Source organism: Pempheris klunzingeri, chromosome 5, assembly GCF_042242105.1.
Source record: "Pempheris klunzingeri isolate RE-2024b chromosome 5, fPemKlu1.hap1, whole genome shotgun sequence".
NCBI lineage: Eukaryota > Metazoa > Chordata > Actinopteri > Acropomatiformes > Pempheridae > Pempheris > Pempheris klunzingeri.
This window is the reverse complement of record NC_092016.1, coordinates 28,732,788-28,753,797: the sequence shown is the minus strand read 5'-3', so window position 1 is coordinate 28,753,797 and position 21,010 is coordinate 28,732,788. Positions and strand designations below refer to the sequence as shown.

Here is a 21,010-nt window from a genome sequence, read left to right as displayed (position 1 = left end):
CCATTTTGTCTCTTTCGTTCTCTCTCCCTTCCTCCTCCATCTTTTCTGTTTATCATACTGCAAAATTACAAATCATATTCTAAAAAAAATGAACTCTGGCTGTGATAAACCAGCTGAGTCACAAACGCACAACGTACGTATAAGCACCTGTGCAACAAAGCATGATGTTAGATATGCAGCCTTATCTCCCAAGACAGAGACACTGGACACTGAATGAAGTTTGCTTCACAAGAGACCTCGGCGGTCTTTTAGCCACTGTGTTTGCTTGCATCACACAACGCAACCACAGCCCTCGACCGACCTAGCTACCTACATGAGATTTCTTTCTGTTCCCGTAATCAAGCAAACATTGTCATTTCACATCCTCTGTTCCGTTAGTTTCATATTCACCAATTTGATTAAACAACGGTAGTTCCCAAAAACAACAAATGTGAACAACAGACAGACTAACATAAACATGTCATATGCTCCCTATGTGTAGGGACTGTAGGACTCACACCTTTGAACTCATGTGAAGCCGCTGGACCTGTGTGTGACATCAACTGGCATTCAAGAGTGACTTCCCTGAACAAATAATTGCTCTACTTCTCCATTTGCGAAGGAACAACCAAATTGCTGCTCATAAACTGGCAGGATGAAAACAACAGCGCTGACCGGCAGTGACAGTGCTCTGTGGCTTGATACTGTGACTAGATTCTGTGAAAACACAGTTGCAAGGAACTTCACAAGCCAAAACTCACTCAAATCAAGAAATTAATGACTCCAAATTACCACCACGCCTGCTATCAGGACGTAAGACTGCATGTCCCATGATAAGAAAAACAATGTACCAGTACAGCACCATGAGAAACCAGCTCGGTAGGCTAAGGCTACTGCTTAACAGTTAGTTGGATATATGATTAGTTGACAGTTTTGCAACTGTGCTGTCCAAGCACTTTTTCAAATAACAATTTGATAAAATGTAAGAATTTTATCATTTCCAAGGCCAGATAAACCCACTAGGTGACCCCAGGGTGACATTCGAATGTGGGGCCCCACTGATTTTGGTTAAAAACAATGAATTTAGCAAAAACACACGATGTATATTTGGACACAGGGCTCCTCTTCAAGTAAGGTAAAAACACAAGACATACCTTAAAGGTACCCTCTGGAGATTTGGAGCAATGGTTTCATTCTGCTTCACCGATCAATAGTTGATCAGTTGAAAATATATTTTTTAATTAATTATCACACATTATATGAATCATAAGGGGCCTCTGGTGCTCTTGCAGTATGGAGCCCCTGGACAGTTGCCAGCATTACTTGGTTGCCAATCATATCACTGTACACTGACTGCTTTTGTGTCTTGTGTCTAAAACCAATACAAAGACTTAATTTTAGGCCCTAATAACTTGTGATGGGCAAATTGTAAGTAGCTTACTTAGATCTAAATATAACCCAAACAAAACTATGAATTAAATGTAATTAGATTAAATAAAGAACTTTGCATGTGGAGTTCTGATATCTGCTAAGTTTACAGTAGAAATTAAGCCAAACAAACTGTACTGCTGTAAGCTATGGTTTCTCCCTGTGGTTTTTCCCTGCATTAGCCGGTCAGCATTGTGACACATGGCACACGTGTACAAACACGCAGTTACATTAGAAAAGGAATCTGTGGAGTGAACACGCACAAGGCTAAATACAAGGAAATCTTACAGATGAATCAGATTATCAGATGAAAGAAAAAATACCCGTACAAACCAAGATGTTAAAGCTAGGAGAAGGAGATAAGAGCTGGCTTTACCATCAATTATCATGGGAAATGTCAACTCTCTGTCGAACTAGTGTGACGAGCACGAGGCACTTGTGAAGAACCTGCAAGCACACCTGAGTGCAGGCCAAGGAGGTCTACAAAAGGAAAGTGGAGAGAAAGCTGCAGCACAACAGTACCAGAGAAGTGTGGAGGTGTATGAGGACCATCACTGGCGACATGCAGAACACTCAGGTGATGAGGACAGGGAGTTTAACCAGTTCTACAATAGGTTTGACACGGCAGACAGTGTCTGCCCTGCCCATGCTGACACATCCCCTTCCCACCACTTCAGCAGTAAAAGTAAAATGCTTGTTTCATGATCTTTATCAGTTTCTATCTGTACACATGCTTGCTCTCATCTTTGAAGAAATTCTCACTGTTGATTGTGGTGCAAAATACCAGTACGATGGAAAATTGCTTGCTATGGAAAATATTTTTTCTGCGCTTTTTATCCATATTAATGTTGGCTCTCATGCAGTGGAGTCCACAGCTACTGCTGAGGATGAAAAAAATATAATTATTAGTGTGTGCATATATATATATATATATACAGTATATATGGATAGATAGCTAACCATTTGCTGAGTGTAGATTCACATTTAATAGACACAGCACGTCCAGAGTTAACAAGTAGCCATCATGAACATTATAGTAACACTAGCAAATATGCAGTATCAGCATACTTACAGTATCAGGTGTCGATACATGAGCATGTGTGCCACTTTATGCTCCAATGCTATCATATCAGATGAAACAACTGTGCATAAATCACTAAATCATGCAAACTAGAAGGCAAAGGTCAAACATAAAATGCAACTAAGATTATGCTAGATGTAAATTATAACCAAGGTTTGACGACTTTATGTTCAACTTTCCCATACACTGGAGATGTTTCTTAGTGTTGCAGAGTAGAGTGTTGTGTATGACTTCCCACTGCCCAGGCTACATGTGGCTGAAAACAGTTACAAATGTGACCGTTGGAGGCCTGCAGTCCTCCACTCCCTTTCAAGAGTTTGCTCCTTGTATACTCTCTTGTTTGGTTTCGCTGTTTTCCTTCACCATATCACTCACTGGCACACATAGCAAGGTAGAATGAAGGGAATATCTTCTATCTATTCTACATATCATGAATCAATATGGCAGAGATCACTCCTATAATTCAAATCTTCGCCTAATGGCTGCATCGTTCAAACAAAAACTGAGAGGATCCAGTATTTGAATATGCACATATGCACATGTACTGCAGCCTGCCCAGTCTTTCACCACTTCTCTTGTGCTGCTTCTGCTTTGAGGAGCAGCGTGATGTACTGTATGATCATCTGATCTGAATGTATATTTTGCTGACGACATTCTCTAGTTCTGCTTCCGCAAAGAAACATACTCTCTTCATTGTTCTGAGGAGCTTTGCCATAAACAAATCCTGTTCCACTATCTTTATCCACAAATTGCAGACTCCACACAATAAACTTAACTTACTAGGATAATCCAATTTACAGTTTAGTTTTTAGTCTTGCAGTTCAAGACTATAGGTTTGATTCCATGAGTGTAAAGACAACAAAGTTAGCAGGTAGCACATAAATAAATCAATCATCCATCCATCCATTATCTTCTGCTTATCCAGGGGTGGGTCGCAGTGGTAACAGGTCAAGCAATGCACTCCAGACGGAGTTTTGGGTCTCCCTCCCAGTGGGATGCACCCTGTAAACCTCCGAAGGGAGGCGCCCAGGAGGCATCCTGACCAGTTGCCCGAACCACCTCCATTCGCTCCTTTCGATGTGAAGGAGCAGCGGCTCTACACAGAGCCCCTCCTGGATGCCTGCCCTCCTCACCCTATCTCTAAGGCTGAGCCCAGACACCCTAAACTCATTTTGGCTGCTTGCATCCACAATCTCGTTCTTTCGGTCATCACCCAGAGCTCATGACCATAGATGAGGGCTGGAACGTAGATCGGCTGGTAAATCGAGAGCTTCGCCTTCCGTCGCAGCTCCCTCTTCACCACAACAGATAGGTATAGCGCCTGCATTACTGATGCCGCATCAATCCATTTGTCCATCTCACGCTCCATTTTACCCTCACTTGTGAACAAGACCCCGAGATACTTAAATTTCCCCACTTGGGGCAGCAACTAACTCCCAACCCAGAGGGGGAAATCCACCGTGTTCTGGCAGAGAACCATGGCTAAGAGGTGCTGACTCTCATCCCGACCACTTCACACTCTACAAACCAACCAAGCGCATGCTGAAGGTCACGGTCTGAGGACACCAACAGAACCACATTGTCTGCAAAAAGTGGAGATGCAATTCTGAGGTCTCCATGGCGGACACTCTCCTCACCTTGGCTGCGCCTGGAAATCCTGCCGATGAATATCTCAAACAGGATCATGACAAGGGGCAGCCTTGGCGGAGTCCAACACCCACTGAGAACGTGCTTGACTTTGTGCAGAGTATGCGGACACAGCTCTCACTTTAGTTATACAGGGACTGGTTGGCTCGTAGCAATGAACACGGTACCCCATACTCCCCCATAGGATTTGCCAAGGGACACAGTCATAGGCCTTCTCCAAGTCCACAAAGCTCATGTAGATTGGGTGGGCGAACTCCCATGACCCCTCCAACAACCCCACAAGGGTAAAGAACGTGTCCACTATTCCAAGACCAGGCCAGAATCCATATTGTTCCTCTTGAATCCGAGGTTTGACAATTGGGCAGAGCCTCCTTTCCAGCACCCTAGAGTAAACTTTCCCGGGGAGGCTGAGCAGTGTGATACCCCGATAATTGGAGCACACCATCCGGTTAGAAAATGGGGACCACCACCCCGGTTTACCAATCCACAGGTACTGTCACCGACCTCCACCGACCTGAAGAGGCGTGTCAACCAAGACGGTGTCCAGAGCCTTCAGCATCACAGGGCAAATCTCATCGTCTTGCCACCACAGAGCTTCTTAACTACCTTGGAAACCTCTGCCAGGGATATGCTTGAGGCTTCCCCCAAGTCCACAGAGGACGTGTTGATCAAGTTCAGGAGTTCCTCGAAGTGCTCTTTCCACCACTCAATGATATCCTCAGTCTGGGTCAGCAGTTCTTTTTCCTGGCTGAACACAGCCTGAGCCAAGCCCTGCTTTCCCTCCCTGAGCCAACAAACAGTTTGCCAGAACTTCCTTGATGCCACCCGAAAGTCATTCTGCATAGCCTCCCCGAACTCCTCCCACACCAATCCAATCTGCTGCTTCAGGAGCCAACCAGGCCTGAAAAGCCTCCTTCTTCAGCTTGATGACTTCCCTCCCTGCGACCAGCACCGATGACGTGCTGGCCACAGCTCCTAGCAGCTGCATCTGCAATAGAGGCTTTAAACATGGCCCACTCGGATTTCATGTCCCCAACCTCCCCCGGGATATACGAGACATTCTTCTGATCAATCAATCTTTATTTATAAAGCACCAATTCATACCAAATGTTATCTCAAGATGCTTTCCATAAAGAGCAGGTCTAGACCAAACTCTTAAATTAATAGGAAGACCCAGCAATTCAAGAATTCAAAATTAAGGAATTAAGAATCCTCACATGAGCAAGCATGAGGCATTAGGCAGGTTTAAAGCTCCTTTGTGCAGTTGAGCTGGGTGGATGACAACACTGTTCCATCTCCTATGGGAATAAAAAAAGTGCTTTAGGTTGTTCCTTCCATGTGTGGTAAAGTTTAAATTTTCTCACATACCACTGGGCATTTTTTCAGTCTTGTTGGGCGCCGCCAGCAAATGAATTGAGGTTCAGTTTACAAAGACTTGCATCTTGAATCTGTACATGAGATCATGGCCTTAGTTATGTGTTATGTGAGTTATATGTTACAACAATTGCAGTTCAATCAGTTTAGCAGTTTAGCAAGTTTAGACTTTAGACTTTAGACTTTAGACTTTTCTTTATTTGATCCCCCATAGGGGGAAATTCTCATGTTATAGCAGCAACAATAGTACAGGGAGAGTGAAAAGAAGCAATAGTAAAAGAAAAAATAGCAATATCAAAATAACATGTGCATGTATGACAACTACACCCTTTTTGTTGCTTGGGCAGAGACTGACACCTACGTGGTTCATGTATGTTTAAGTGGTGCACTGGTTTTATGGAGACAATGAATAGGAATTTGTCACATAGACAACACAACATTGTCATGTTCACATGTCTGTTATGTAAGACATGTACACCAGAGCACAGCATTGGCCTCAAAAGTGTGTCACATACTAGTTTACCAACATCACCTAAAATTAATGTTCAAGTCCAGTGTTTAGTACATTATGACCATACAGACTCACTGTAAGTTAAAATAGATGCCTTTTTAGTCCCTTTTCTATTTAATATGGAAATCAAAAAAACATTGTATAAGCACCATCTCACTGTCTTAAATTTAGTGGTTTGTATAGAAACATAGTACTTATTACTTTCATGTATGCATGCTTAACTTTTACATTTTAAGATGGTAAAAGACAACAGTTAATCAAACTTTAAACATACTACTCTAGTCTACTCTAGTCACAAACTGTCTGCATCTCACAATGTCGCATTAGTTGGGAGGAGTTTTCCATCTAATCACTGACAAATAAGCACATTGGTGGTATACATCAGGGAAGACCAATCAAGTGGACATTTAACATTAAAATATCGGACGATAGAGAGCTACTACTGTATTTACTATTACATTTTCCTGGATTGAAAAAATGGAAAATCTTTGGAGAATTCGGAGTATCTCTTGGTGTCCCTAGAGGATGCTACGCAAATCCAAGTACATAACGCTGTATAGGGTTTGGTGCTAAAACAGGGTATGAGGTAGAAAAGCCGGAGAAACTGTTGACTATGGACAAAGTTGCTATTGTTGCTAAACTGGTGCTAATGCACCTTACAAGCACTGCTGTAGGCCATTTTCTGTGTTTATCCCTGTGTTAGTATTTCATCTACACTGCTTTTTTTGTGGCTTTTTATGCGCCTGTGGCTCAGTGATAGTGGGTCACTTACTAATCAGAAGATCGGCGGTTCAATCCTGGCTATTCATGTCTGCATGTCAAAGTATCGCGAGTATTCTTGCAAGATGCAAAACCCCAAATTGCCCCCGAAACTGCTTCAGAATGTGTGAATGGTTAGTCTCCTTTGCACAGTAAGCCCCTGCCATTAGTGTGTGAATGAGTAGTCAAAAAAAGGCTAGAAAGATGCTATACAAGCATAGTTTATGACATTTATGTCTACATGAATGGCATGTCATAACTCTAGCCTCTGTATTTAAATATTCTTTGCTAATTCAACATCCAGAACATCTTCAGTGAAAAACAAAAAGTGGCACTAAGGATCACACTAACATTAACTAGAGAAAGCGCCATCATTAAAATAGACGGGTGATGTGGCTTTTTATATAACCTTTGGACACGTCAGAATACATAGATGACCAGATGACACTCAAGCTTCCCGGACTGATTTCAAAAAGGATCCCATCTCTCGCCTTGCTACAAATAATGAGCCCCTCACACTCATGACACAACCACATTCCTTTCATCTAAAGACTTTAGTGAGTGAGACGCAACACAGGAAGTGTTTGCTTGCACTAGCACTCTTCTTATGCAAATGTGATGTAGGTTAGGTTTCTGACCACAGCCATGGCAGGCAGGTCTGTCAAAAGGAAAGAAAAGTGAGTCACAACTTCATCTGTTGCTGTGAGATCTCTCTCTCACACACACACATCTACATTGACTTGTACATACTGAAATATACACTTATTTTTGAGAATGAAGCATAAAATCTGTTGGTTTCTAAACTAAATTCATGTGATTTTTGTTACAGAAACTAATGAAACCGTCTTGGCAGCCACGCTCACTTTCACAAAGCTCGTCTCACATAATCGTCTCAATTATTTGCTGTGCGTGGGGATGTTGTTGGACACACAGAGTCAGAGCTCTTTGCTTCCTTGTTGGAAGTCATCTCTCTGTGAGAGCGCAGAGCAAATGGGTCATCACTGTTCTCCTGCCCACATCATCGTCCTGCTCGACACCATGCACAACAACTCCACTCAGGAAATGCACATTCGTGCTTCAGCCAGAATAAAAGCCTCTAGCTCATATTTCAACTATTATAGAGCAAAGAATATGTGACATCAACTCCCAGACACACGATGACCGTACATATGGTGTCACCATCGACACACACACCAATACATGAAACACTCAAGTTGAGAGAATTTCCAGATCAACACCTCGTCCTCAGGACTTGATACAAACCTAGTGGCTTAGCATTAGCATCTTAATTTGTGCCACTGGGGTTTATGCAGATTCAGTTTCCTGTCATAAATACAAAGCAGACTATGACAGACTAAGGACAGCTTAATTTACACCATTTTCAACACTTAACACATTCATTTGATGGCAAAAGTGCATTGTTACCTGACAGAATGAGATTTATTTCTATTAGTTTCTGACAGTTTTACGGGATCATTTATGACAGCCCGTCCCTGACTCTCTGTGACAGTCTGTGACAGTCTGTGACTGTCTGTTAGCATTTGGCTCTTTGAAGAGGAACAATAAAGCACTTACTATTAGAATGTGAGATCCTTGTAAAGATGCTGCTTGAGAAGGAATACAGGCATGAAAGATCAAAAGTTGAATTTGCAGAATGTTTTTGAAGGTAAACTTCCCATACACACATTCATCATCTGACCAGATTTACCTATTTACAAGCTTGTTCTGGAGCTTCTACGCACAAGATTCACCAGCAAAATGCAGTAAATCGACCTTTTTTTGGTTAAACCGCTGTCTCCACAGTCACGATTAAACTTTCATGAACAGACAAACACCAGACAAAACGTCAATATTGCACAAAATTCTGCTAAATCCAGTTTTCATCTGTGCAAAGCAACAACGGGTGCATTAAAGTTGGGAAAAGTTAAACAGTATAGTTAAGGTATGGTTAGGGTTAGACAACTGAAACACTTTTGTTCAGATTGTGGCAACATTAAATAAAAAAAATCAAACATAAATTGCAGATCTCCTCCTCCACAAATTCTACCTTTACGAAGCTTGTAATGTTTTTCTCACTGTTAGAATTATTTCAACACTACTACTACTAGTATTAGTAGCATTTTGAGTTTGTTTTGCATTAAATAGATCCCTTTATTTTCAGAGTGACAAGAGATCCCTGGGAACGGGCAACACAGCAACACCACAGTAAGGAGTGTTTCAGGGGAAAAAAATGCAAGACAGAAATATGACTTGCCTAATTCCTGCTCAACAGACATGATTTTCTGGTTGTCACTGAGGGCTACTGTTGACCAAAGTTCGAAGGCTGCCCTCGTTTCCCACACAAACCACAATCAATAAAGAGTCAGTGATATATAATGTTGTTATCACTCAACCTAGAGTCCAACTCGGGCTGTAACAACTGCGGAGCAATGTGGCGCTCCGTGTCTTACCCAGGGACACTTCAACATGAGCAGGAACCAGAACTGAACTGATTGGTGGATGAGCCACAGCAGTCAGTCAGTGCCGTGTGTGTGTGTGTGTGTGTGTGTGTGTGTGTTGCTGGAACACGACTACGCCCGTCACACTTTTACACCATTGTGCCTGATTGTGATTATTTCATACTACAAAATCATTACAGTCCACAATCAAGGGAATTCTAGTCTGATGATTAGAAAAGTCACATAAAAAGACTTGGATGGAGAGCAACAAATACCTCAGTGATACATTAACTGTTAGTTTGTGTTTTGGGGTTAAATACACAAGTACTTCCCATTGCTGTATCCAATTACAAAGCATAATTTGATTGGGTCATCCAATAATACATGGCAAGCAGCTGCCTCTGTGGTGTGACAAGGCTGATCCACCTTACACGGTGAAGCCGTGAGGGTCCTTGACTAAGAAAACAACAACAATTTTTTTTCTCATACATTTATCGCTTTAATCCAAGTTTTTTTCCCCCTGTAAATTAACGACATTCATAATTCTTTTTTTATTTGAAAATGATCCCCCTCCTCTGGCCGAATAATTTGTTTTGTATTTACCTACAGTGTCCTTATTACACTGTCATACATTAGGCCTAATCTAATGAGCAGGTTTTATTGCGTGGTATCTTGGCTTTAGTTGTGATGCCAAAAAGGCAGCGGTAGAATTGAGCCTGTAACTTCGGGCGAGGATTCAGCCATCAGGCAGTTTAATAATAAACCTGTTGAATACGCTAATGTAAAGCCAATGACCCGCTGGAGACAAATGCTATGAATGAGGTTTTTAACACGCCAGTGACGGAATATACTGGTGCGGCCTCATGAGCCTCTGTTGTGTTACACTGTTTATTTGGTCACCAGGAGGATGCTTCTATATCAGCTATATCTATATCAGATAATGCTTCATTCAAGTGTTACCTTCCCAAACATATTTCATAGACACATTTATTCATTATAAATACCATCATTAGCTTGTATCATCGTGTCACATCCGCAACAAGCTAAGCAATCAGTGTTAAAATAAGAATAAGGCCAAACTGTGACCTCCGATCAGTGATCGGCATGAAAGACCAATTTAAACCAGATCTTTTCGATGCTGAGAAAAATCGTCTCTCATCTCATCTCATCTCATTTTCTATACCGCTTATCCGTCAGGGTCGCGGGGGGAGCTGGAGCCTATCCCAGCTGACTTTGGGCGAGAGGCGGGGTACACCCTGGACTGGTCGCCAGCCAATCGCAGGGCCACATACAGACAGACAACCACTCACTCTCACACTCACACCTACGGGCAATTTAGAGTTACCAATGAACCTAATGTGCATGTCTTTGAACCCGGGACCTTCTTGCTGTGAGGCAGCAGTGCTGACCACAGCACCACCATGCTGCATCATTCCATAACTTAAATATAAATATTCTTATATTCTTGCTTGAAATGAATTACTGAGATTTATAGTGTCGGAAATCAAGTTCAAGTGGGTTTATTCTGAAATACATCAAGTCTTTTCTGCAAGAACAGTTTCCAAGACACCGCATACAGTGGTAAGTAAGCTTTTCAGCGCACTCTACTAGCGTGGGTGTGATAGGCAGACATCCAAAAAGCCTCTAACAAGGTGTGTTGATAAAACAATGGGCCTGGCTTTATGGAAAATGTCAGCCGTGTTGATAATAACAGAAGGGGAAATAGAGGCTTTTGTTATTTTGGCGTTATTCTGCTGAATTACATTGGATTGCCAAAGACCCGACTCTTGTAATGGTTAATAATTACACGGTGTCTATGATTCCTTCAGCTGGGGTGTTCAAATTACCATTGTATAGAAAATAATGACTGGTTCCTTTGTCTTTGCCACTCCATGGGGAGTTCACATATCCATGTATAGTATACAGTATGATGGCCTGACGGCTGCTGCATCATCAACACATCAATGATCTTATATCTCTATATTCCCAGCACTAATAACACCAATATTATTAAAGGTGGCGCCATATTATTACATCCCATGAATGATGCTCAACTGGTCCCGTGAAGGATTTTATATCCAGGGACTATTATGAGAAGTTTTTTAGTTATTAATGATTTAAATCCAGAACTTAAAGTCGCTAAAAGCATCCTGGGAACACACGATGAGCCCACAGGACACGCGCAAGGAGCCTCATGTGTTGGTGTGAGAACCGGAGAGCTGGGGGCCACTGGGGGCCACAGGTACAGGCTACACTGCGCTGCACGCGGAAGTGATGGGGATGAGTGGATGTGGATGTGGTCGCGGAGGAAGAGGAGGAGGAGGAGGAGGTGGTGGTGGTGGCGGGTTTACAGGCCATAGCAACAGTGCTGCCAATATTATCAGCAGAACGGGCCGTGAAAGCAGTGACACGCTGCCTTCTGGTAAACTGCGTCAATAACTGACTGCGCCTAATCTGGGTGCTCTGCTGCGTCTAGACAAGAGAAGACAAACACCAAAGCTGCCTGTGGAATGTGAAACGCAGCATATTCTATAGTCTCACACACACACACACACACACACACACACACACACACACACACACACACACACAGGAAGCTGCAGACTAACTCACGGTGGCCGAGGTGAGGCTGCTGTCTGTGAGCGTGAGGTGGTGCGGCTCCCATCTCCGCAGGAACTTAGAGGTGAGGATCTTGCTGAGGAAGGTGCGGGGGTGTTTGACCACGCACACCTGGATGTCCCCCTCGTGGAGCAGCTTGTATCGCATCCCGCTGCTGCTGCAGTTGTGCAGGGACCTCTTGCAGGGCCCCGCGCCAAGCTTGGTGTTATTATTACCCTCGGACATCTCCCCCAGCAGAGGCTTGTTCTCCTCGCACTGATAGAACTGGTTGTTGTGCAGCTCGTTGCCCCCACCGCCGCTGTTGAAATCCATAGTTCAGTAATCCAACAGTTTATTGTTTCCGAATGTTGCTCGGGCTGGGGGGAGTGGGGGGGTGGACGCGTGGCAACGATACAAGACTCTTACATGTATATATATATATATATATATATATTTGTATATATATATATATATATATATATAAACCAGAAATGGATAAGGTCGTTCAGCTCGAGCTGGAAGGGGGGTGGGGGTGAGGGGGGGCAACCTACCACCGCTATAACACGACCTCAGTTCCAGGAGACGCGGCCGAGACACCCCAGACAGTCTCTTATGGCAGGAGATCCGGATGGCGGAAGGTTTTTATGATACAGTGCAAATAATCCACCATTTTACTCCCCGCACACAATGCCCCATGAATTGTCTCCACGGTGCGCGTCTCGCTTCTCCCCCCCCGCCCCCCCCTCGCAACATCAACGAGCTACTCAATATGTTAGGGCCATGGCCTTATCCATTCCGCCTGCCCCGGTGCCAAAGAGAATAATCCACGGCGAGCAACGCGGAGGAATAATGGCCGAACACAGCAGACATCCAATGGCGGCGACTCTCGGCTGCTCCGCGGGGCTCTGCGGTCATTACAGGCTCCCTCGCACGGTTTCCTTCTCTTCGGTCTTTTCCCCTGTCTCGGTGTAAAGGAGCCAGCGACTCTCCGACAGCGCTCAGCCCATTGGTCCCTCCGCGTTCATGTGATACGGGACTGACGTCAATGGGGAGGCGAGCGGATGAGCCGTGTGTCTTTTGCGCTTGAATGTCTGCCGAGGGCGCACCCCCCCCCCCCCCCCCCCTCTCCCCTCTCCTCCCTCCCCTCCTCCCCCGCCCCCACCCGGAGGAGGGCTCACAGACTAGATGTGAATCCACGTCTTTTTTCCTTTCGCTGGAAAATGATGCAGCTCGACATCAGAGCAGGAAGAAGTTCCCCACAGTTCACTGTGAGCTTGTGAGAGTGGCTCTAAAAAAACTAGTCAGCGTCATGCAAAAAAGTATTGGCATCACAATATATGTTGAGTTTCCAAAGTAAAACGGCCTGTTTCACAACCATGTGATGCTAATGAGGCTCCAGCTTTATACTAATAATAAATATATTATATTATTAATCTGACTAGTACCTAAAGTTATAAAATAAATGTGATGGGAAGTTTGCTTTTGAAATGTGGTGGACTGGAGGTATACAGAAGAACGTTGAAATACTCAAAGTACAAATATTTCAGATCTGTTTTCAAGTGCAGCACAGTACAGTTTTGAGCTGTACCTCAGTAGATGCCCCCCCCCCCACAGCCTCTAGGTGGCCACCAGCTATCTAAAGCCAGACTGGTCTGGATGATGAACCCCATCAGATGGAGTTTGGTCTGAGGTCCAGAGAGAAGCACATCTCGCCTCACCTTAGTGGAAATGTACTTCTGTCTCTTCATGGACACTTCAGGTGGGCGGATGTTGGATGGCACATCCCACTTTGAGAACATCCCTACCAACACTGTAACTTATGAATCAGCCAAATGCTTATGTTTCCATCCACTAAAAAACATCGACATTGAGTTATCTTGCTTTACCATCAGTCAGCATTCTGAGCCACACCTGGTGTAGGTGGAAGGGGGTGGTGACACCTTGGGTGTTATTTCCCACTGATGCGGTGTCAAGTCTGTGGTTATTCTGAAAGCATTCCAGTAACCACCTTCACTGTCAGACCTCCTCATATGACATTTAAGAGTGAGAATGAATCAAAGGCATTTTGAAATAATTACCTGAGTATGAAATAAGAGAAGAGAGTATGAATGCTTATTTCTGTTCTCTACACACAAGATATTTCTATTTCTTTTTATTTGTTATATTGTATACTAGTCTTATGTTATATTATTCTATTTTAGATTGTACATATTTTATATTTTCATATAGAGTTTCCTTTTTTACTAGTGTTTTTGTGCCTTAAGTGTTGGTTGTCTTGTGGTGGCTGTTTGTTGTCTGTGGGGTGTCTGTCTGTACTGTGAAGGATCAATAAAGGAACTATTCTATTCTATTCTATTCTATTTTAAAAATGAATTCAAACAAAACTGTCCGAGTGGGGAAAATCAGGAAAAATGTACTGAACTATTCAAACGCTCTTGGACATGACCCCTGTGGCAGAGGTTTGCCCAACAAGTAGGGCAAATATTGCTACATAGATTTTTAATATTTTAAATGCACTTGTGGGGTGGTGTCAGTGACCTAAGATGGGTATATAAAAGCCTAGACATGTGGAAAATAGCCATTTGCACCCCTCACATATGATGTACCAGTGCAGTTCAGGTCAAACGTGGCTAATATTTTATACACGTAGGAGACGATGTCATCTGTCGAACGCAGGTCGAAAAAAACTCCTGCTTGATTTGACACTCCTGGAAGAATGAGCCCAAGAGAGCGACGCTGCAGAAACACAGGAGAGTGTTAGGGCTGCACTGAATGTCAATGACTGGGAGCAAAAACCTCACAACTTCCCATCTCAAGGGAGCCATCTCACAATAACAACTACTTCAGCGTCACCTCTAAGGCTTCCACAGGCCTATGTTCCCGCTGGGACATCCCACAGTTCTCTTAAAGTCACTTTTTTTTCCCGTTCCACCCACAATCCCCCATCAGCTGACTCCTTCCTGCCACAACACCGCTGGCACTCCAGCCAGTATTGTTCTGGAGACAAGTTACAACACGCTGACCGGACCGCTAGCAGACTGTCTGCTGTTGTGTCAACAGGGGAAAGAAGTCAATGAAGTAAGAATGTAATGTGGCAATAATTGAAATTACTTTATTAAATATCTCATGGAATGAAATCTGTGTTGGAAATCCATAACAAACACTGTTCAGTCAAATTATTAAACGTGTGTACTGAAGATAATACCAACATTTCTCGAGAAAAAACTCTTGACATCTTGTAATAAATTAGATCATTTTAAAATAAAATCATCATCATCATCATCATCGTCATCCAGAACTGAGGACATAAAGCAAGCCTGTGGAACTTGTGGTAAATACAGGAGCAAATCCAGTGGTGAATGCTGAAATGTAGTTTAACAGCAGCATAAGCAGCAAAGACTCAAAAAGCAGTGAAGTAGTATTTTTAAGTGTGTTCACATTAGCCTCCACCAAGAGGCTGGTCGCACCTTAACACGTACATGTGTATTAAACTGAGCAAGACTATGTTTTATGAATTACTTTTCATTTGTAAGAAGATTGTGTCGCGTTTTCTTTCACTCTCAAAGTGGAAAAGCCCCCGGAGCAGCACGATGAACGACACGTAGAGACCAAAAGAAAACGGGTCTCTTCTCTGTCGTGTCCAGAGAGCAACGTTCATTCACACGACTGATTCCCGCACTGACTGTTAATTACATGAACAATAAGAGATCAGTCGTAACTCTCGGCGCTGATCAGTTTTACAGGAACTCAGTGCCATGTCAGTGACCTCTTCCCCACCCCACATCAGTCACAGGACCCAGATTAGCTGGATTCTGCTCACTTTAACTGAATCACCCCCCATCCTGATCAATGCTACATGATCCTGTTTTGTTAATCCCCCGTCTAGACTCCTTGACCAATACACACCAATGTATTGTGCTCATACAGATAAACCCAACTAGACACATTTTCCATGTTCACATGTAGGAATTACACTTTGAGAACTGTAAACGGTCTGTACTTGTATGTATAGTGCCTTTATACTACATCCACGTTCACCCATGTGCTCACACAGGAGGACTCTAAGTGGGAGGAGACTATTCTTTCACAAACATTCACACACACCACACACACCAAGGATTGAGCAAGGATTGATAGATGACCTGCCCTACCTTTCAGCATGCATTCATTACAGCCAGGAATTTTGCAGGAACACAGCTTGATGTGGGGCCACAGTATTTTCAATCCTTACTTCCGGAAAGAACTTCTGACGATTTCATTTTGGTTTGAAAACTTTCTTGAAACCTATTTTGGATATTCACGGTACCACCTTCACATGCAGATTTTACTAGTTTAAAAAAAAGCATCAAAATCTCAGTGTAATAGACCAACTACTTTAACCTTTTGGACAATTCTCTTGACTTACTCATATTTCTAACATGCAATCACACGTCACTGTGAACAATCCCCCAGCCAGCGGGTATGTGATGTGTTCTGTCTCAAGCACACCTGGCGCAACTCAGGTGTGCTTGAGACAACACCTGATTTGCAAATGAGCGCTCTCATGAGGGACTCTGTTCAGGGGGTTGAATCATTTTGAGTGCAGCTGAGCAATGATTGATAAAAGTCTAAGAGTGAGTGTCTGATGGCATACAAACAAATAAAAAGAGAGACAAAGGGGATAAGACATAGAGCTGACCACTTTGGCATTTTAATTCCTTTGACGTAAATGAATGACACTGACGGGCGACATCTTACAAAACTTCCTCATGCATCAGTTACAAAAATACACACTGAAACAGCAGAGTCACTCCCCATCTTTCACAACGTGGCCGATTAAAGCCAGAGCTCTTTGTTCAAGTGCGTCATGAAGCAGAGACGGAGACACAAGGTGTTAACATGTGAGAACAAGCGTTGTCTAGGATACAGAGCAGCTCGAGAAGGAAACATGGTATTTACCATAAAAGATGAGACACTATGGAATGTTCAGTGTCAAAAATAAGGAAGTAGAATATTCACAGTTGAGCCTTCGACTGCAGACTGGCCCTGCTGCTTTCTTTGAGCAGGCTACCACAGGAAATCCTTTTTTCAGTTGGTGTGTCATATCAGTGTGAACATAATGTATGACAACTGTTCCTTTGTATATTTCAACTGAGGTGCGACATAGCGGCAAAGCTGACAAATGTTTCTCTGTCTTTATTTCACATTGTACAAAAAAAAGTAGCATTTTGAGTGTCTGTCAACTGATCAAGAAAACTTACTGATGACTGATAGCAAGACGGCAGCTTTTCTGTTTTTAAATCCTCTAAAAGGCCCAGTGGAGGATGTACTTCCTGTGCCAGCTCAGGAACTTCAAACCCATCTCGGGACCTGCTGATCCAGTTCTAGTCTGCAGTCACCCAGTCTGTTCTCTCTACCTCCTTCACTGTCTGGTTTGAATCGGCCGCCCAGCAGAACAGGAACAGACTACAACAGACTGTCGCGACTGCAGAGAAAAATCAGCGGTGCTAACCTGCCCTCCATCCAGGACTTATACACACCCAGAGTCGGGAAACATCACTTCAGACCCGTCCCACCCTGGACACAACCTGTTCCAACTCCTCCCCTCAGGCAGGTGCTACAGATCACTGCACGCCAAAACAACCAGGCACAGACACAGCCTCTATCCACGACAGAACACTTCAATCTGTTACCGTGTCAGAAACAAACCCGCTACAACTGTAATTACAACGTTCTCTAAAGTATATTCTTTATTTTGGTTAGCACACCATTACTATACTGTATACCCCCATATCCTACCTCCCTCATGGATATAACAGAACCTGTACACAGTAATTCCATATTTATTCCAGCATCTTTGCACTCTGCATCATTGCACTACTGTCTTCTTTACACTCTGTCATAGTTTTCATCATCTATACTTCTATATATTTATGTATCTACATTGCACATGGTTATCTTTTTGCTTCAGTTAAGTGTGTGTTCACTTTGTTCAGCTTTGTTGTTCTTGTCTCCCTTTTTGTCTGTTTACGTCAGCAGCGGAAAAACCAAAGTCCAATTCCTCGTATGTGTTCACATACTTAGAATAAATAACAGCTGATTCTGAAATCAGTTAGAACTTACACAGTTGCCTGGTGGTGGCACTGATGATAAGACCTGCGGCTGGCTGCACTAGCTGTGTTTAAATTCATAGCTTACACTACAACTTAGTAAATACATGTTGCACCATACAAATTACAGTAGTTTCAACATAAAGACGTAACCTCACCCTTTTTTCTAACCTCCTTTCCTGTAACAGACTGCAGTTGCAGTAGGAATTTGGACCCTAAACAACGTGGTGTTTTTAGTATAAAACAAAGAAGCTATGACATATCAGTTAAAGTTAACATTACTTCCTTCACAATTTAAAAAATACTTTGATTGGGCTTTATTGGTCACACCTCAGTCTCAACCGTGCAAGTGTCTCTGATGGGTATGAGGTATAGTGCCTTTCTGTGAGAAAGGCGTGTTATGAGAGGAGCGTTTGTATCCGTGAGCTCCACTCACTGTGTGTGTACTCAGTACGTGCTGCTCCTGAGCCGAGGACGGACAGCGGCAGCTGGAACTCACACAGAACAAATAGGGTCAAGGGATGCCAAAACTGTACTGACTGGAAAGCCAGGTCAGAGGTCGTGAAGGCAGCAACTCAAGAGTGTCTCGTGGAGACGTCTGCTCCTGCACAGGCTAGGTGACCACGGCTTGGTGAGCAATAAAAACGGACTATCAAGTGAAGCGCTTGTGCTCTAATGTGCAAACATTCACTCAATACAATATGTTCTATGTCTTGTACTATTTGGTGCACACATTTTCCAACAGCCTTCATCGACTAATTTAATGAGTGATTTTCTACACTGTCCATTATTCATTTGCTGCATAGGTAGGCCTTTCACAGTTTTTCCCCATTGTTTAAATACCTCCTCAACCAATTCGGCTAAGATACAAGCCCATTTCCTGCTTTGCACTGCTCTACACACTTTGACAAAACACTCACACAGTCTTCATGAATAAAATCTTGTGTTCACATGAAACACACTGCCATTCCAAACGCATAAGTTCAATCTCCTCATATCCATTCTGACTGCTCACATGGGTAAACACACGTTGTACTATTGATCACTTAGCAATCAGAGCTTCAGTAATGAAGGTCATCTCTTCTGTTTTGGAGAACATTAAAAGAAGTTTATGTGACAGTGTATTTGTGTGTTTTATATTTAAGTATAAAAACACAATTTTTTTTTTCCTTTTTTGATTTTACGTTTTGCACATCAGTGTTCAAACGGTTCTTAGAATCTTTATTCTTAATGTAGCGTGTGTCATTTGAACACAGAATACATAATTATCACATCGTGAATAACAATTATTCATAATTATATCATAATTAATGCAGAGTTTCATTCTGCAGGTAATCTGTGGAGCTTGAACTTTTGTGTGTGTTTTGGTGCTATGTGCAGAGTTCGGAGAATGTGAGGTCTGAGAATGAGTGGAAACAATTGAGAAAAATTGGAGAGAACAAGCATGTAGAGCAGAGCAGAGGTTCCCAGTGACAATCCTAGCACTAGAAGCCCCAGGCACTGTGATCTTGTTCTGTCCACAATGAAAGTGACTATTTTAAGTATGTGTACTATTTTGTTATCACATTTACAATAATAACTTCTTGATTCATATTGGGAAATGGCTGAAACGTTGACTGTCAGTGTCAGTGGAGACTTAACCTCCACTGCAGCTGTTGCAGATATCTAGACAGATGATCATGACATCTACGTTTGGTCTGAAAGATGAACTACCTAGTACTAAACAACATTATAGATCCGTTACTGCCCCATTGCCCCCAATGGACAACAGACAGAGTTGTTAGAACCATTAGGGGGCTGTCCATGTTCATGTAACCGGATGTTGTTGTTTTTTTTGCATTTGCTTAAACAGCTCCTGCTGTTTCTTTTCTTGCAATATTCTGCACCGCTCGTCTGTGAGTTGACGTTTTGCTGCTCGTCTTTCTATTAACATGGTAGCACTATGGTTCATAGGCACTGGTTTTAGGATAACACAATCTGTGTGTAATTTGACACAGATAGCGATGAATACTTTATGTGTTTCCCCCCCCCGCCCCGCCATTCTCTATGATTCTAAAGAAATGACACAAAAATTCCACTTCCCACTGAAGATATAGACACAGTTGCACTCAAAATTATTCAACCCCCATTGCAATTTAGGTGTATTAGCAACATTTTCAAACTTTCAGCTGTGTTCAATGAACAACTTAAAGTCAACCTGATGTATGATTGAACACATTTAAAATGTGAATAAGTGGCATTTTCTGGAAAATCAATAATAAAATAACTAGCGAGGAATATCTGCTATTTGGCTGATCCAAATCAAGATACTTCATCACACTGAAGCAAAAAAACTGGTTAACATTTGAAGCGAGACCTGTTCAGGGTGGTTAATCTGGGAATAACAAGACAGAAACATCAAGTCAGTCTTTTCAAACCGGGAAAAAGAAAAAACTGATCTGAGCTGAGCTGAACTGAGCAATAATTCTTCACTGATAGAAGCAAAGATGTTTGCAGTGATGTTTTAAGTTGCCATTTGGGTTGAAAATAGTCCTTACAAAAAAGTTTACTTTCCAGGTCCAAGTTTTGGGATTCTGCCTACAGTGAATCATGGCGGTGGCTCTGTGATGCTCTGGGGCTGATTTGCTTCTTCTAGCACTGGAAACCTGCAGCGTTTGGAGGTCAAGATGGATTCAATCAAGTATCAGGAAATCCTTGGAGAAAACACCAAGTCATCCTTGAAGGAGCTGAATCTTGGGTGTCATTGGACCTTCCAACAGATTAATGACCCAAACCATACCTCAAAGTCCACCAAGGCTTGGCAGAAAAACTCCTGTAAGATACTAGAGTGGCCGTCACAGTCGCCTGACTTGAATCCCACAGAAAATCTCTTGTGTCTGGCTGTGCATCACTTTTGCAGCAGGTCATTACAGTGAAAGGGAGCTCTGCTAGGTACTAAAGATGCTCGTCAGGAAGGGGTTGAATCATTTTCAGATTGCAGTAGTCATTAAAAGTGGCATATTTTGTTGAATTTGGAGAAACCACCGGTAAAATTAGTTGTGTTGAGCTATTTCAATTGTTCTTGTTTGAGTTGTTCATTGTTCATTGTGTTCCAACACAGCTCAAA

The 21,010-nt window shown here is 42.8% G+C and overlaps 1 protein-coding gene across 1 annotated transcript in view; it reads right to left on the bottom strand.

Annotated features, from left to right (window-relative positions):
• cmip (c-Maf inducing protein) overlaps positions 1–12,204 on the bottom strand; it is a 38,388-nt gene extending 26,184 nt beyond the window's left edge. The window contains exon 1 of the mRNA XM_070830262.1: positions 11,831–12,204. Coding sequence (XP_070686363.1) covers positions 11,831–12,148 — 318 coding nt within the window. The 5' untranslated portion in view covers positions 12,149–12,204. The remainder of the gene's footprint in view (positions 1–11,830) is intronic.
• Positions 12,205–21,010: the final 8,806 nt, after the last annotated feature.